General features: G+C 47.4%; 1 protein-coding gene and 1 long non-coding RNA gene across 2 annotated transcripts in view; one reads left to right on the forward strand and one right to left on the reverse strand.

Annotated features, from left to right (window-relative positions):
* Window positions 1-3013, forward strand: LOC143433910 (uncharacterized). The gene is made up of 2 exons (XR_013070269.1): window positions 1-62; window positions 535-3013. It is a non-coding gene; the product is annotated as an uncharacterized LOC143433910 (long non-coding RNA).
* Window positions 1861-15467, reverse strand: part of LOC117701832 (72 kDa type IV collagenase) — a 26566-nt gene continuing 12959 nt past the window's right edge. The window contains exons 10-13 of the mRNA XM_034493253.2: window positions 12021-12157; window positions 9531-9690; window positions 5153-5262; window positions 1861-2734 (exon numbers count right to left, since the gene is read on the reverse strand). Coding sequence (XP_034349144.1) covers window positions 2631-2734; window positions 5153-5262; window positions 9531-9690; window positions 12021-12157 — 511 coding nt within the window. The 3' untranslated portion in view covers window positions 1861-2630. The remainder of the gene's footprint in view (window positions 2735-5152; window positions 5263-9530; window positions 9691-12020; window positions 12158-15467) is intronic.

Genomic DNA, 15467 nt, shown 5'->3' on the forward strand with positions numbered 1-15467 from the left:
CGGGCTCTGACCCCGCCCCGTAGGAACCTGCTTTCAGGACACACCTCTTGGAGCCCAATCAAGTAAGTAAACTAATAAATCCAGGGTGGGTTTTGTTTCTCTATGTTCGATTTCCGGAGTGTTTCGTTTTTGTGTAAACCTATTTCTTTTGGGGGTGTTTGTAGGTTAGAAAGAAAGCGAGCTAAAACAGTAATTAGTAGCAGGAGTAGACAATGTCCCGCTCAAAACGCGGATTAACATTAAGGAGACGGCTTTCTTTCACAGAAATTGAACTACTCTTTAGAAAAAGCAAAAGCAACTGGCTCCCACCGTAGATGAGGAACCTGACTCAGAAAAGGGAAACGCTTGATGACGCACTGGCTCCCTTTCACACTGAGGAAGTATGAGGCCTGTCTGAACCTGCATAGGAGAGGGTAGGGGGAGACCAGGGTCGCCCAGGACCTCAGGTCAGTTGCTAGTTGGTAGAACTCTGACTAGCTACAGTTGAAGAATGGAGATGCTGAAACACTTATCCCTGGTTAACTCTCCTCCCAGCAGGCAGTGGGGGACACGGAGGGTGAGAAGCATCATTCAGGCCCTAAGACAGCTGCGTGTCCAAATTTAGCCACTACGATATCTCAAAATCTTCCTGCTGCATCAGGTAACTGTGAGACCTGGGGCTAGTGACTTAACTTCTCTGAGCTAGTTGCCTCCTCTTGCAATGGGAGGGTAACTGCTACCTCATAGGGCTATATAGTACAGATTAAATAATGCATTGTAATGGACATAGTGACACACTCAGGAGATGGTATGGTGGGGAACAACTGAATTCTCTCTGAATGTGTAACAGAGAACCTTATAAGTCACAATTTTGCCTCTGCTATTAGGTAAGCCTCCCAGCCTACAGACTTTGAATAGCCTGCCACTTGCAAGAAGGAGCTTCAAGAATCAGAACTAGTAGGCGGGACACAGGAGAAAAGGTGATTTCAGGCTCACTGAGATCTCTCTCAGGAATTAGGTCCACTCCTTACTCCATTACCTCTAATCCTACCAGGGAAGACCCAAAGCAGTAAGACTTCCAACCTATCAGATCTGGCAGGGACTTATTGAAAAACAAATACACACCAAAAAAAAAAAAAAAAAAAAAAAAAGGTAGCTTTCGGAATTCATTGACAAATCTCTCTCTGCGGGAGAAACTCCTACATTTATTGTGCCTGTGTTTAGAAAGCAAACACATCATCCCCCTCAAAGTGTGTTTCCTTGGGGAGGCTTGAGGGGGGATGGAAGCCGCTGCCGCTGTGGCTCTGGGCTGAGAGCTGTGTTCATCATTTGGCCCCAGTTCAAGTTTTGTTTCTAAAGCTCTCTGATCCTGGCCAACCACTGTCCTCTGGACCCAGCTGCCTCTCCCTGGAGTCTGTCAAGATGATTTTAAAGGGTCTTCGAAGAGGAGTGGGCGTGGTTTCTGTGGCCGTCTTTCACCGACATCGAACTACTGCTTAGAAAAGGCAAAAGCAACTGGCTTCCACTGTGGATGAGGAACCTGACCCAGGGAAGGGAAATGATTGACACAACCATAAGGATCGCTCTCAGTGAAAGAAAAAAAAAAGGGGGGGAATGGGGAATAGAAAGCAAACCTCTAACAGACGTCATACCTACAGGAATGGAATTGCTGCTGTGTCCCAGCTCTTCCTCAAGATCAAAACGACCTCTGTGTCTAGGCTTTCGCCCATGTAGATTAGACACATGAGCCTACTCACTCTGGGGTTTATAGTTTGACACCGCTGACCTTTCCAGCACACATCCTCTGTGCCTTGCATTGCGCAGAGATTTGCTTTTTATGTCCCCTCTCTGGCCGTGAGCTGCTAAAACAGAGCCAAACACTGCCACTCAATGGGTGTCTTTATTTATACTTGTTTGCCATTTCCCATGGGGAACTGTTAAAGGGAGAAGCAGGAAGGCTGAGCAGAAAGCCACTGACTTGGTTCTCCTCCATCCAGTGGAGGAAACGACTCGGGATGCTCTCCACAGAGTGAGGAGGGGAACCCTCGCTAGGCGCTAGGCAGGCTGAGATGCATCATGCAGTGATTCCAGACAACCTGATTCCGTGGGTCAGAAAATGCAACGTAGTGGAAAACTGAAAAGGTTGAACAAAACGAGGGAAGGGCATACAAAGCAAACCGCTAAAGCAGTGCAGGTGTCGGGGCAGCCGGAAGGGAGAAACCAGGTGTCTCTGATTTCCACCTTGACACACCTGTATCCCACTGCCCCATGCCAGACTGTTGGGCCACCAGTGCCCTCCTAAGACAGTCTCTGTTGACTCTGAGGGTGCTGTAAGCCATAAAAGATCATAGATGCTGAAGAACCGGAAGTGTGGAGCACCAGAGCAGCCCAGAGGAGGGCTGCATTGCGAATATCCAAGCATCCCCTAGGGTGGGCGGGAGGGAGAAGAAGCACCTGGGAGGGGTACTGTCAGCACCTTTCTTGGGGCACAAAAAGAAGCTGCCCTCTTAAATCTGAAATCACCAGGTGAAGAAGGCTGGTTAACTACAGAGCGGAAGACAGGGCAGCCAGGCCTCTTCACATCCTTCCCCAGTGTCCTGGGCCCGGTGTGCAGTGATGAAGATTATAAGGCCTATGGGAACGGGGCCAGCTCAGCAGCCCAGCCAGTCCGATTTGATGCTTCCAAACTTCACACTCTTCAGACTTTGGTTCTCCAGCTTCAGGTAATAAGCACCCTTGAAGAAGTAACTGTGACCTGAGAGAGAGAGAAGAAAGAGAGACTGGACCCACTCTGACCTTACATGATACTCTGGAGGTTCCTGGGAGCTGTTAAGCCTGCCTGGCCTAGGGAAGCAGCTTTTCAACCAGGGAAGACCCTCAGGTCTGTAGGAAGAGGAAAGGCTAGGAAGTCAGGTCTCTTAGTTGCTGTACTTCTAAGCCAGGAATCAGGGCACTATCTTCTTAGAGCTGTGTTTCTCAACCTGTGAGTCATGTGACCCTTCAATACAGTTCCTCATGTGGTGACACCTCCCTAGCCATAAAATGTTTTCATTGCTACATCGTAAGTGTAACTTTGCTACTGTTAGAATCATAATGGAAATATCTTTTTTTCCCACTGGTCTTAGGCAACCCCTATGAAAGGGTCATTTGATCCCCCTAGAGGGGTCACGACCCACAGGTTGAAAACTACTGACTTAGAATTTGTTATGAGATTAAGTTAGACAATATTTGCTATTGGCAATAGCAACACCTTTCTGAGCACAAGCCAAACACATATATCATACGTCAGGGGATGGGGAACAGACGGCCCATATAGATATAAATAATATAAGTATAAATATGTATGAATATGAATATAAACATAAATATTTGCTTCTCTTTGTCTTTAATTCTGAATGAGTTGCCAAGATGTAAACACTTCTGGCAATATCATATGAATACGCAGATGTATGGCTTCTCTTTAAACCTCTAAAATATCTAAAACCACCAGACCCTACTCTTGCAGGTAAGCAGTCAGCAGAGGCTGAGAAGCGACCCTTTGCTATCAGTGAATCACTTGTCTCTGGTTCCTTACAACATATTCTCTCTCTCTCTCTCTCTCTCTCTCTCTCTCTCTCTCTCTCTCTCTCAGACTTCCCCCACACTCACACACAGTCACACTCAGGTCCCTCCATGTAATTACTCAGCCTTCCCCCCAACACACATACACACTCACACAACAATCATGTCCCCCCATGTGCACATACTCAGCCCTCCCACATACACACACTTAGGCACACACACACTCACACACACACACAGAAACTCTCACACACACACTCAGCCCCCACAAATACAGTCACACACTGACCCACCCACACACATACACTCACTTAGCCACATATACACACAAACTCATACTCAGTGCCCCACACACTTAGCCCACACGCACACTCAGGCACACACACACACAGTCCATACACATGCACACTCATAAACAGGCACACACATGTGCACACACACCCATACATACACTCATATACTCTTTCACCACCACACACTCATGCACATATACACTCACCCCCCCCCACATACTCAGGTCCACACCCATACTTACACACATGTACAAATTCATGCAGTCAGTAATGCACGCTTAAATGTGTACACAAGTCAGATCTACACTCAGCCACATGCACAGAAGCATGCACACTCTTACACACACATACACACATACACACACACTCACACAAACACACTCATACAAACACACACACACACACACACACACACACACATATGCATAATTTATTTTCTACTGTTTTCCCTCCTGGTCTCTAAAGGCTCTGGAATATGTGAATTCCTCCAAACATGAAGGACCCTGTCAACTCCATTTAAAACCCTAGCTCACAGTAGGGACTTTGACAGATATTTGGTTGAAGGGAACCCTTAATGGAGCACCTGATTATACATGGCTTGCTTTCTTCACTTGTGAGTACTCCCCATGGGAGCTCAGGGACATGCACTTTACAGATGGTAAGAGCACCAACACCCAACCACCCACACCACACATAACACACACACACACACACACACACACACACACACACCTTTGTGGTGCTGAATTAAAACCTCCTCTAATAAGCCATAAAAGCCAAACTGACTGACTTCATTTCCAGGGTACTAGAGAGTCACAGAACCCTCCCTTGGAATATGGTTCTCAAATTCCAATTACTGTCCTGTGCTGAAACTGCAAAGAAGCAAGCAGCTGAGTGGGGGGCAGTGGGGGGAGGTCACTGCCGCAGGGGTGACAGAGCATGACAAAGTTTGCCTTGTCTTGGGTGGAGCCATGCTTCTGATGGGAGGTGGTTACTAGGCCTCCTGAGAAACCCAATACAGTCTGGCTCAACCCCCAGAATGAATTTAGGGCACCAGGCCATATTCCTGGTCCCTGGAGGCCTCCCAGCCCTCCCCCTGTGGCTCCAGGCCTTGCAGCTGTGAGGGCCTTTCTAGATTTTACAGCCTGGAGCTTGGCTGGGGCAGCAAGGGTCAGGGGCCTGGCTGCCTTCCCAGCACTGAGCTGAAGGGACTGGTTTGTTTTCTGGGACTGCCCTGCAGGAGTGTGTGCCAAAGAGGAGCTGTTTTCTGGCTCGGATCGGGCAATCCTAGAACGCTAACAGAGGCCTGGGTAGCTCACCACCGCCCTGCAGGTCCACGACTGCATCCAGGTTATCAGGGATGGCATTCCAGGAGTCTGCAATGAGCTTAGGGAAACCGGGATCTATTTTCTTCTTCACTTCATTGTATCTAGGAGAGAGACAGGGAGATGTAGGTGGTTTCTGTGGAGGCAAACCCGCTGCCCATCCTCACTCACCGATCCTGGAGATAATGGAGCCAAAGGATGGCACAGAATGGGTCTGGGAAATAAGAATTGGCCCTTCAAAGGGGAAGTGGGCAGCAATGTGAGGGTCTAGAGAAGACCCGAGTTTGAATCTCACACTGCTACTTCCTAATTGAATGGCTTGAGACAATCCCTAAGAGCAGCAGCCAGTGTGACTGCCACTGAGAAGCACAAGCTTGCGTTTCTCTCATGTCTGGTATTCAGCAGGATTTGGGAACTGATAGTTCTTTTAAGGCTTTTTCTTTCTTTTTTTTTTCAAATTTTCTCATGTGTTTGGTTGTTTTGCCTGCATGTATGTATGTATGTCGTGTGAACGAGTGCCCTCAAAAGCCAGAAAAGGGAATCAGATCCTCTGGAACTCGAGTTATGGAGAGATGGTTCTGAACCATATGGGTACTGGGAATTAAATTAAATTACCCAGCACTTTGAGAACAGCAGATAGCGCTCTTGGCTGCTGAACCACGTTTCCAGTCCTTACAACCTTTGATACCCTGCTACAGTCCTAGGACCAGTGGACCAGACCCATATAATTCTTCCATTGTGTGGTTTGAACAAATTGCTACTTCTTCATCTGTCAAGCGGGGATCACAAGCCATGTCTGGGAGTTAACCGAGGCTGAGAGAGAGTGAGGTTACAATGCCATGTGGTGGGTGTAAGCTCACAGCCATGAGTCACCAGGCTGACTGCATGCCATCCAGTCCTAGCCCCAGCTGTCAGGGTACATGTTCTACCGGGCCCTGTATTTAATCCAGGTAAGTACCTTAAGCATTAGAAAACCCTTCTCCCTTGCTGTTGTTTCAAGTTTCTTGGAGAACTTTTTAATTGCTGCTGCCCCTTTCCTCCCTTCTTTCCCTCTGTCTCTCCCCCACCCCCCAACAGACTAGCTATATTTATTTTAAAGATGTAACACTGTGCAAGCTATGTGCTCCCACTGGGTGCCGGTGGATATCTCAGTAAACAAGGTCAAGCCTCACCTCCAAGGAGGAAATTTCTAAGCAGATCCTTTTAGATACCATTCTGGTGCTGGCTAAGCTTTCTTTGCTCTACACAGCATCCTGGATGGCTCTCCTTCTCCCCAGCAGCCAACCCTACCACCTCCATTCAGAAGCTCCAACCATAGCCTATACCACGTGTGTCTTTTCTAGGGGGTTTCCTTGCAACCTATCCCCCCAGAAACTGTCAGAAAAACCTTTACAACTGTAACTTCATCTGAATATAATTTCTTGGAAATGTGTTTTTTTCATGGGCCAAGTTACCAAAACCAAGTCCCCTAGCTCAAAATCCCCACCCAGACCCCCCACAACCCCCATCTGCATGACCTCTACTGAGCCCTCCCCCACTGTAAATCCCTGGAATTACAATGGTACAGAGATATGTACCCTAAGCCCCAAGGATTTCCCCCAGCACAAAGAGAGGGCAGGAATCAACCCCTACCCACTGTATAAGTAAGGATCAGAGAAATGAATCGGCTTGCTTCCAGAAGGTTCTTTTCATTCAGGAAGGCTACAGTGCCATGTCAGGAGAGGTGTCACCTCCTCCCTGTGTCTACAGATGTAGAGGGTAAAATACAGAGTGTCAGAGGAAACATTTATATCCCAGCTTTTCCATGTGTGCCTTTTGACCCACTTCTGCTTTAGTATCCTTGGTCCAGAAAATGACGCACATAACAATATCTACATTAAATGAGAAATCAATCCAGATGATATGCGCAGCAGGCATCTGGAGCAAGACTCAGGTCTGGACCGAGAGTTGCCAAGAATAGATGCAAATGTTTTTGAGCCTCTTTGTACCATAAGCTCCAGGAGGACAATGAGGGCCTCCATCTGGGCCTCCGTCTCACCAGCACCTAGCTCTGTACACAGCACATAAGGGATGCTGCATGTATATCTGTGGTCTAGGTGGGGACTTCAAAAAGCAGCAGCTGGCATGCTGGGGATAGTTACTTACCCTGGTGTCTCTCTCTCTCTCTCTCTCTCTCTCTCTCTCTCTCTCTCTCTGTCTGTCCACTTCCCTCCCTCCTTATCTCTCTCTTTCTCTCTGTCCCCTTCCCTCCCTCCTCCTTCTCTCTCTTTCTCTCTCTCTCTCTCTCTCTCTCTCTCTCTCTCTCTCTCTCTCTCTCTCTCAACCATGGCTCATGAAAGTGTCTCAAACTCCGCGTCACCTTTCCTGGGACAGACCTGTCTCCTTTGTATGCACAATCCAGAACCAAAGAGCAGCCCTTTCTAGTCCAGCCCCTTTACCAAAGGCTCCTGGAACTTCCTCAGCAGAGGACAGTATCTGTTCTGGCATCTAGAGTTAGAGGTCTTATCAAGGAAAAAGATTAAAAGAAACCAGCACGACATTTCAGGGCCTGTGAGTCTGTGTATGCATGAACACTCCTGCTCACACGGGACATGCCTGTTCTTGCATGTGTATACACATAGGGTGTGTAGGCGGGATTCAGTGAGACTACTTCCCAGGCATTGTGGGAAAATCACCTAGGCTTTAGGATTCTGAGATTTCTGAATCACGTGTCTATGGCTCTCCATCTCTCCCTCCCTCCACACTGAGTTTTGAAGATTCAGAGTGCCTGGGATGCCATTCCCAGTACGTGGGCATGCCGGGGGTGTGGGCATGCCGGGGGTGTTCCGGAGCCCATGTGCCGAGGTCAGCTCCGTGGTTTCCTGACAGACTGTTTTTCTTCTTGAGGCTTGAGATACCAATCAGCTTAGGTTGCTAAGTATCTCAGCAGTGCTTCCAGAATTCCACCCTGCCATGGGCAGCCCCAGGACATAAGCAGCTTCTGAATCAGGGCAGTTGCTGGTGGGGTGAGGGGAAGAGAAGGAGGAGGAGGAGGAGACAGAGGCTCACGAAGGAAGCTGGATTGTTTGTTCAGGGATTCCAGACAAAGTGTGGGAGTTCCATTAGTAGTTCCTGGGTAAGGCTTGGATACAATGACAGCCACCGAAGGTGAGGATGGGCAGGAGGTGGAGGGTGCTACGGAACTCTAGTCCACCCACTGATTGAACGACCCAGAGGGCACAGTGAAGGCAGCTGGGGAGGACAGAGGAAAAGCATCTTTAGGCCTATCTCTGGGCCAGCACACTTACATGTAAGTAGGATGACTGAGTTCTTTAGTTTCTTTAGGTCTCAGTTTCCTCACTGGTAAGCTGCGAAAAATTGTAAGCACACTTCTGGGCTTAAGCTATGTCCGCAGATACTGCTTTCTCTGGTCCCTTATCCTCACCTTTGCCTCTCAGTGCTAGAGCCTTCTTTTTGGAGGACTTGGAGCAGATCCGCCTGCTTCTAAACTTCTCTACTGCCAGTCTGCACCACAGGCCAGGCCTGCTGCAGACATAAGGGAGGGTGCCTGCTGCAGACACAGGGGAGGGTGCCTGCTGCAGACACAGGGGAGGGTGCCTGCTGCAGACATGGGGAAGGGTGCCTGCTGCAGACACAGGGGAGGGTGCCTGCTGCAAACATGGGGGAGGGTGCCTGCTGCAAACATGGGGGAGGGTGCCTACAGTCATGAGGGAGGGTGCCTGCTGCAGACATGGGGGAGGCTGTCTGCTGCAGACATGAGGAAGGATGCCTGCTGCAGACATGGGGGAGGCTGTCTGTGGCTTCCCAGGGCCTGGTTGGATGCTCTCTTCCTCATTTCCCTCTACTTCCTCGCCTTCACCTTCCCTTCCTGGGTTTCCATGCATCAGGAGGACAAGGGCACTCTCCAGGGTCAGAATACCAGGACTCACAGCCCAGTTGTCACTCCATGGCTATGGGCACTGAAGCCTGTTTTTTAACCCCTTGGAACTCTGTTTTCTGCCAATGAAAAGAGGGGAAAACAGTGTCTTGTACTTCACTAGACCTTGCAATTAGCATCTGGCATACGCTGACAGCAACAGCAGCTATTATCTGTAACTGTATTACCAGCTCTTCTGCATTGCCCTGACGTGAGGCTCTAGACTAGGTATCTTCAGGCCCAATCAAAGGCAGCTGAAAAAGGAAAGGAAATTCAGGCAAGAAATACCCTAGCAGTATTACAAGGAAAGTGCATCCTGACTTCCCTTGGAGGGCCTGTTCCCTGGCAGGCTGGGGACCAAGGAGGAGATATCTACCCACACTGTGTATATCAAGTCACAGAGTGTCTTTCCCAATAGAACTAGCCATGTTGCCATTGTACCTGGGATCACCTTACCTCCAGAACTTGTCTCCAGCAAAGATGTATGTCTTCTTGTTCTTACTCCAGTTAAAGGCAGCATCTACTCGCTGGACATCAGGGGGTAACCCCAGGCTGGTCAGTGGCTTGGGGTATCCTCTCTCCAGAGTGCTGGCAGAATAGACCCAGTACTCATTCCCTGAGGGAAGGGGCAGAAAATGAGATGATGGCTGTTGGGAAATGCCTCAGGCCAATCCAGCCCTCCCATCATCTCTCCGGCAGAAGAGACTACTGGGTCTTTCTCAACAGAGCATGACCTTCTGCTCATATCCCAGCTCTGTACCTGGAAGAAGGTCTTGAGCACAGGATCATGTTTTATTTCACTTTCTTTTGAGATGAGCTCATGTAACCCAGGTTGGCCTTGAACTTCTCATCCTCCTACCTCACTCTCCTGAGTACTGGGATTACAAGGAGGCAGACTCCCCCACACCTGACTTCTACAGGGCTGAGAACCGAACCCAGGGCTTTGTGCACTCTAGACAAGCATTCTACCAGTTGAATTACATCCCCAACTCATATGCACAAAGTTGTATAAGTCGGTGGTAAAAGGTGACAGTCAAGGGAGGAGACGTGGAAGACAAGCAGCCAATACACATGGCCACAAGAAGCCCCTCTTTCCCACCTGTATACAGTGCCCTGAGAGCCAGAGCTCACTTGTCCAGGACCTATGGTCACCAAAGTATGGAGATGAAAGCTGTCCATATAGGAGACATACATATAAGTGCTCTAATCTTAGCTGAGCCTTCAAGGCCAGCCTGAGTTATCTGATAAACCCTGTCTCAAAACAAAAATATAAGTAACAATCCTGGTAAAGTGATGCTTCCTTGGAGTCTGGACACCATGTATAAAACACTTCGTTTCTATCCTGGTTTCAGAGACTACCCACTATTCAAATAGATACATGTTTAAACAAAACATTTTATGTTAAAAATGAGGTGTCAGTGGGTGCCACTGGGGGCTGCAGAGATGGTTTGGTGCCTGTGAATGCTTCCTCCTCTTCCTAAAGACGGAGCACCAGTACCCAGGTTTGGTGGCTTACAATCTCTGCCTCCAGGTACCTGCCTTGAATTCCTTCCCTGACTTCCCTGGATGATGCTATGTAGACGAAATATACCCTTTCTTTCCCAAGTTGCTTTTGGCCATGGTGTTTTATCAAAGCTATAGAAACCCTAAGACATGGCTATAACTCCAGTTCCAGGGGGATCAATGCCTCTAGCCTCAGTAAACATGTTCATTCATATACACACCCCCAACACACACACACATACATACATACATACATACATACATACATACATACATACATACACAAACACACACAGAGACAGAGACGTGTATATACTTTTTTTTACAAGTTTGGGGTTAGGGATGTAGCTTGGTTAGTTGAGTGCTTGTGGAGCATGTGTAAGAGTTCCACACACAGCATCAAATTAAACCAGGTGTGATGATGGCAAATGCTTGGTCCTAACACTTGAGAGAAGGCAGGCGGGTCATAAGTTAAAGGGTTAAAGGTCACCCTTGGCTACACTGAAAGTTTGAAGCCAGTCTGGATTGCATGAGACCCTACCTGTCTTAATACACACACACACAGAGAGAGAGAGAGAGAGAGAGAGAGAGAGAGAGAGAGAGAGAGAGAGAGAGAGAGAGAGAGAGAGACTCATACTCAGACACACACACAGAAACAGAGACCGACACACACACACACACACACACACACACACACACACACACACACACTTAAAGGTCTAACTAAGGTAGCTACCAGCCAAGACTCTAGCCCTGTTAAGTTGTTAGGGAAATATCGGCACTGAAAGGAGATTCTGTTTTCTTCTAGGAAAGGAAACAAAGATCAACAAAGAACCCAGAGGAGAGGAAATGTTTGTCTTATGGGTGGGGCTAGTGGATGCTGGGTGTCTAGACCAACCTCCCAGATAAATTTAATGTGTGTTGGCTAGGGTTTTTTTGTTTGTTTGTTTGTTTACTTGACAAAAGCTTGAGTTATCTGAGAAGGGTGGGGGACTCAATTGAAAAAAAAAATGCCTCCATAAAATTGGCCCGTAGGCAAACCTGTGGGGCATTTTCTTAAGTAGTGATCAATATGGAAGCACTTCTGAGCCTGTGGTCCTGGAGTGTATAAGAAAGCAGGCTGAGCAAGCAATGGGGAGCAAGCCGGTGTTCAGTGTTCATCTCCAGCTTCTGCTTCAGTTCCTGCCTTGAGCTCCTGCCCTGCCTCACCTTCAAGCTCCACTACAACTGTAGGCTGAAACAAGCCCTTACCTCCTCAAGTTACTTTTGAACCTGGTATCTTAGCACAATAGAAACCCGAACAAAGACTACCCTTTGGGAAATGATGTTGAGGCAGATCCCTAAAGGATCTGCAGTACCTGCAGGTGCCTGGGAACTGTGGTTTGGTGGAGGAGTGGATCCAGCTAGACAGGAACCAAGGGCCAGCAAGACCCTCCTACATACCTGCGAAGAACACAGCCTTCTCTTCCTGTGGGGCCTCATACACGGCATCAATCTTTTCTGGGAGCTCAGGCCAGAATGTGGCCACCAGCAAGGGACCTGTGGGCTTGTCACGTGGTGTCACTGTCCGCCAAATAAACCTGGGGACAGGAATGGGCCATAAAATGTCATACCTTCTATCACTCTGCAGCTCTAACCAGAAAACCAACTCAGAAACATGGAAGGATAGTGGAAGGAGTCAAGGTCAAAAGAAGGTTGGAGAGATACACTGGGGAATAGGACAGATACTGTTCTGCAAGGTGCCAGGGCTGAGAAGCCACTCTTTGGTCTTGTCCCCACCTCCTCCAGGAAGCCACCCTAGACTGTCTCTGTTCTCTGTGTTTCCTTCCTCAATGACTCTCAACACCAGCACTGAGTGCCTGGAGTGGCTGTTGTGTATCTCACCTGTCCTGTTTGATGAGAAGCCAATCAAGACAACAACGGACAGTGCTTTAGAGCATTTTTGGAATTTAAATGGTCTATGGGCTTTGGCAAAATAAGAGCTACATTTACTAGGGGTATACTAAGCACCAAGCACTTTTATGACTGAACCTTGTAAAATGTAACACTCAAAACTGCATAACGTGTGTGCTTGATGATCTACCCAGCCTCTCTCTCTCTCTCTCTCTCTCTCTCTCTCTCTCTCTCTCTCTCTCTCTCTCTCTCTCTCTCTCTCTCAGCTCTACACTTATAATCATCCTTCGACAACAGGAGTCCCTGATGCCCGTGACTTCATCCTCATCCTAGGAATTAGGCTCAGGTATCTTCAACCTTTTGACATTGTAACGGGACTTGTCATTGAGTTACAAAGACAAAAGCTCTCCTCGGCTGCACTTGGCCCTGAGTATCCATTGGTCACGAGTAAGCCACTGATCTCAAGCTGCAGTCCTCAGACCAGCAGCCCCAGCAGCACCAGGGCTTGCCTTAGAAATGTGAACCTGACATCTGCAGAGCAGAATTCTCTGGCTTATGACTGAGACTCTGTTTGAACAAGTCTTCTGGGTGACTCTGCCAAAGTTGGTTAGCCTAACATTTCTTGCCATGTGTATTACATCAGCATGACAAAATTGAACAGATAGACTGGTGTCTATCTAGACATCTCTCTGTGTCTCTGTGTCTCTGTCTCTCTCTCTCTCTCTCTCTCTCTCTCTCTCTCTCTCTCTCTCTCTCTCTCCCTCCCTCTCTTGTGATCCTAAAGGCTACTGGTAGTCATCTTGGAACCCAATCTTGGCATACATGGTATGCAGAGGTGTCAATGGACAAAGACAAGTCACAGACCCTTCTTTGCCCCTTAAAGCAGCTTTATCCCTTCACACTATACCATGAAAGACCAATTTTTCTTTCACTGTGTGATCTGGAGCAAGAGAGAGTGGGTACTTGAGCAGGGACATGATCCTAATTTGCCAATGACACTTAGACAGATTATGATAGTGCCTGGATTTAAGTCCACATCTAACTCTAAAATCCATATTCAAGGATCCTGTAGTACTACCCTGTTCTCCAGGAGCCTGACACCATTACTGTTTAATTATTTACAGATCAATTCAATGACTCCATTGAACATACATTTAGGTCCTTCTGATAGAAAGTATGATGCTGTGTCAGAACCACCTCGGCCTGAGCCTTGGCTCAGAGCTCTTTCCGAGATTCCCACATCTGACAACTTCATACACAATCAGTTTCCACAGAAGCAAGTGTTGCAAGCTGAGGACCTTGCTGAAGAGTAGAGTCCCCACTTACCTTTTCTCCTCTCCACAAGGTACAGCAGGACACCAGTAGCATCTACAATCACTATAACTGGTTCAGGCGCTAAGACATAACTGTGTCTGACTTACTGCTTTTTGAGTCTCATTTCTCTATCTTCTTGTTATCACCTACTGAGTACATAGACTCTGGGAAAGGCAGAACATTGGAATCCCACACCTGCCCCTGTGTCTGAAAAGAAGTCCTTGTTGGAACAGAAGAAAGACACTCCATGGACATCTTTCAGCCTCAGTGGATTCTCTGACCCACACTGTATATACGTCAGGAACTTTTATCTCTGTCTCAGATGTATGCTTCTTAACCTGGTACTCCTATATCACTAGAATCCCTTCTATTCTAGGAAGCATGCTTTTGAGGACAGTGATGTGACATTAAATAGACCCTCTATTCCCAGCACACTCTCTTCCCTTCCTTAGCTATCATGGAAACCCATCAAGGCAACTAGCACAATAGATACTAAATTATGATTTATTAAGATGACAGCTGATGGGCCTGAACAAACATCCTCTCTACTGGCATGGTTCTAAGCACTAAATGCATCTAATCCTTATACCTGCTCTATAGGGTAACATCTCAGCCTCACCTTAATATGATCAAGCTGAGGTACAAGGGAAACAATAAGCCCGCTGGGGATCATCCAACCTGTAGAGAATTAGTGTAGTTTTCTACTTCCACCACCCATTTTCCTAACTGTTGTACCCTATGAATGGATGAGTGGATAATTGGCTCAGTCTATGGAAAGACCTATGAATGGATGAGTGGATACATGGATCAGTGTATGGAAAGCCCTATGAATGGATGAGTGGATACATGGATCAGTGTATGGAAAGGTAATAGAAAAGAGGACAGTGCTGCTTGGTAAATTGAGCAATCAAACAAAGCATACATACATACATTCATATGTGATAGATTAATAGATTGAGGCAGGTATAGATAGATGGATAGACAACGGACAGATAGATGGATGAATGGACTTTTTAACGAAGTCCTCGATGGTACTCCCATTACCTGGCAGCCAGGGCATTAGGGTGACTCTCAGCCATTTGTCATGACCAGAATCTCGTAGAATGAAGGAAATAATCTCTTTCTACCTATGGTCACTTGCTATCTATACAAACAGTAATTTGGCCACTTGAGATCAATAGATTCTGGGAGAAGACCAATGAAAGACTGGCTAATTCCCCTACATTCTTCTCTCTGTTCTACTTTGGAATCATGTGTACATGTGCCTTGCTCTATGATAACAAAGTCTATCTTTTAAGGCTGGGCTGGAGTGGGCTGGGATGCCCAGCTTAGATATGTTCTTTGATTTCACTTGTAGAAGATTCTCATATATTGCATGGATGAAATCTTTCAATGTGTGTGTATGGTTTGATTTAGCCTCTTAAACCTTGTCATTTACCACAAGTATCCACAAACTATGAGAGAATGAATAGCATGTAGAATATATCAGACCCCCTGCTGATTCAAAGGCTTAGACATCTGGTAGACCCAGAATTCAACTACCTGTGTGGTAAGCCACCAAGATTTCTGGGTTGTGAGACACAAGCAAAAACTGCTTACTGCAAGTCATTCTGTGACAGGATGCCCCAGGAGCCCTCTACAACAGTGGGGACACAAGAACAATGGGAAGGGACAGAGGCCAGA

The sequence above is a fragment of the Arvicanthis niloticus genome, unplaced genomic scaffold, assembly GCF_011762505.2.
Source record: "Arvicanthis niloticus isolate mArvNil1 unplaced genomic scaffold, mArvNil1.pat.X pat_scaffold_265_arrow_ctg1, whole genome shotgun sequence".
In the NCBI taxonomy this organism is placed as follows: domain Eukaryota; kingdom Metazoa; phylum Chordata; class Mammalia; order Rodentia; family Muridae; genus Arvicanthis; species Arvicanthis niloticus.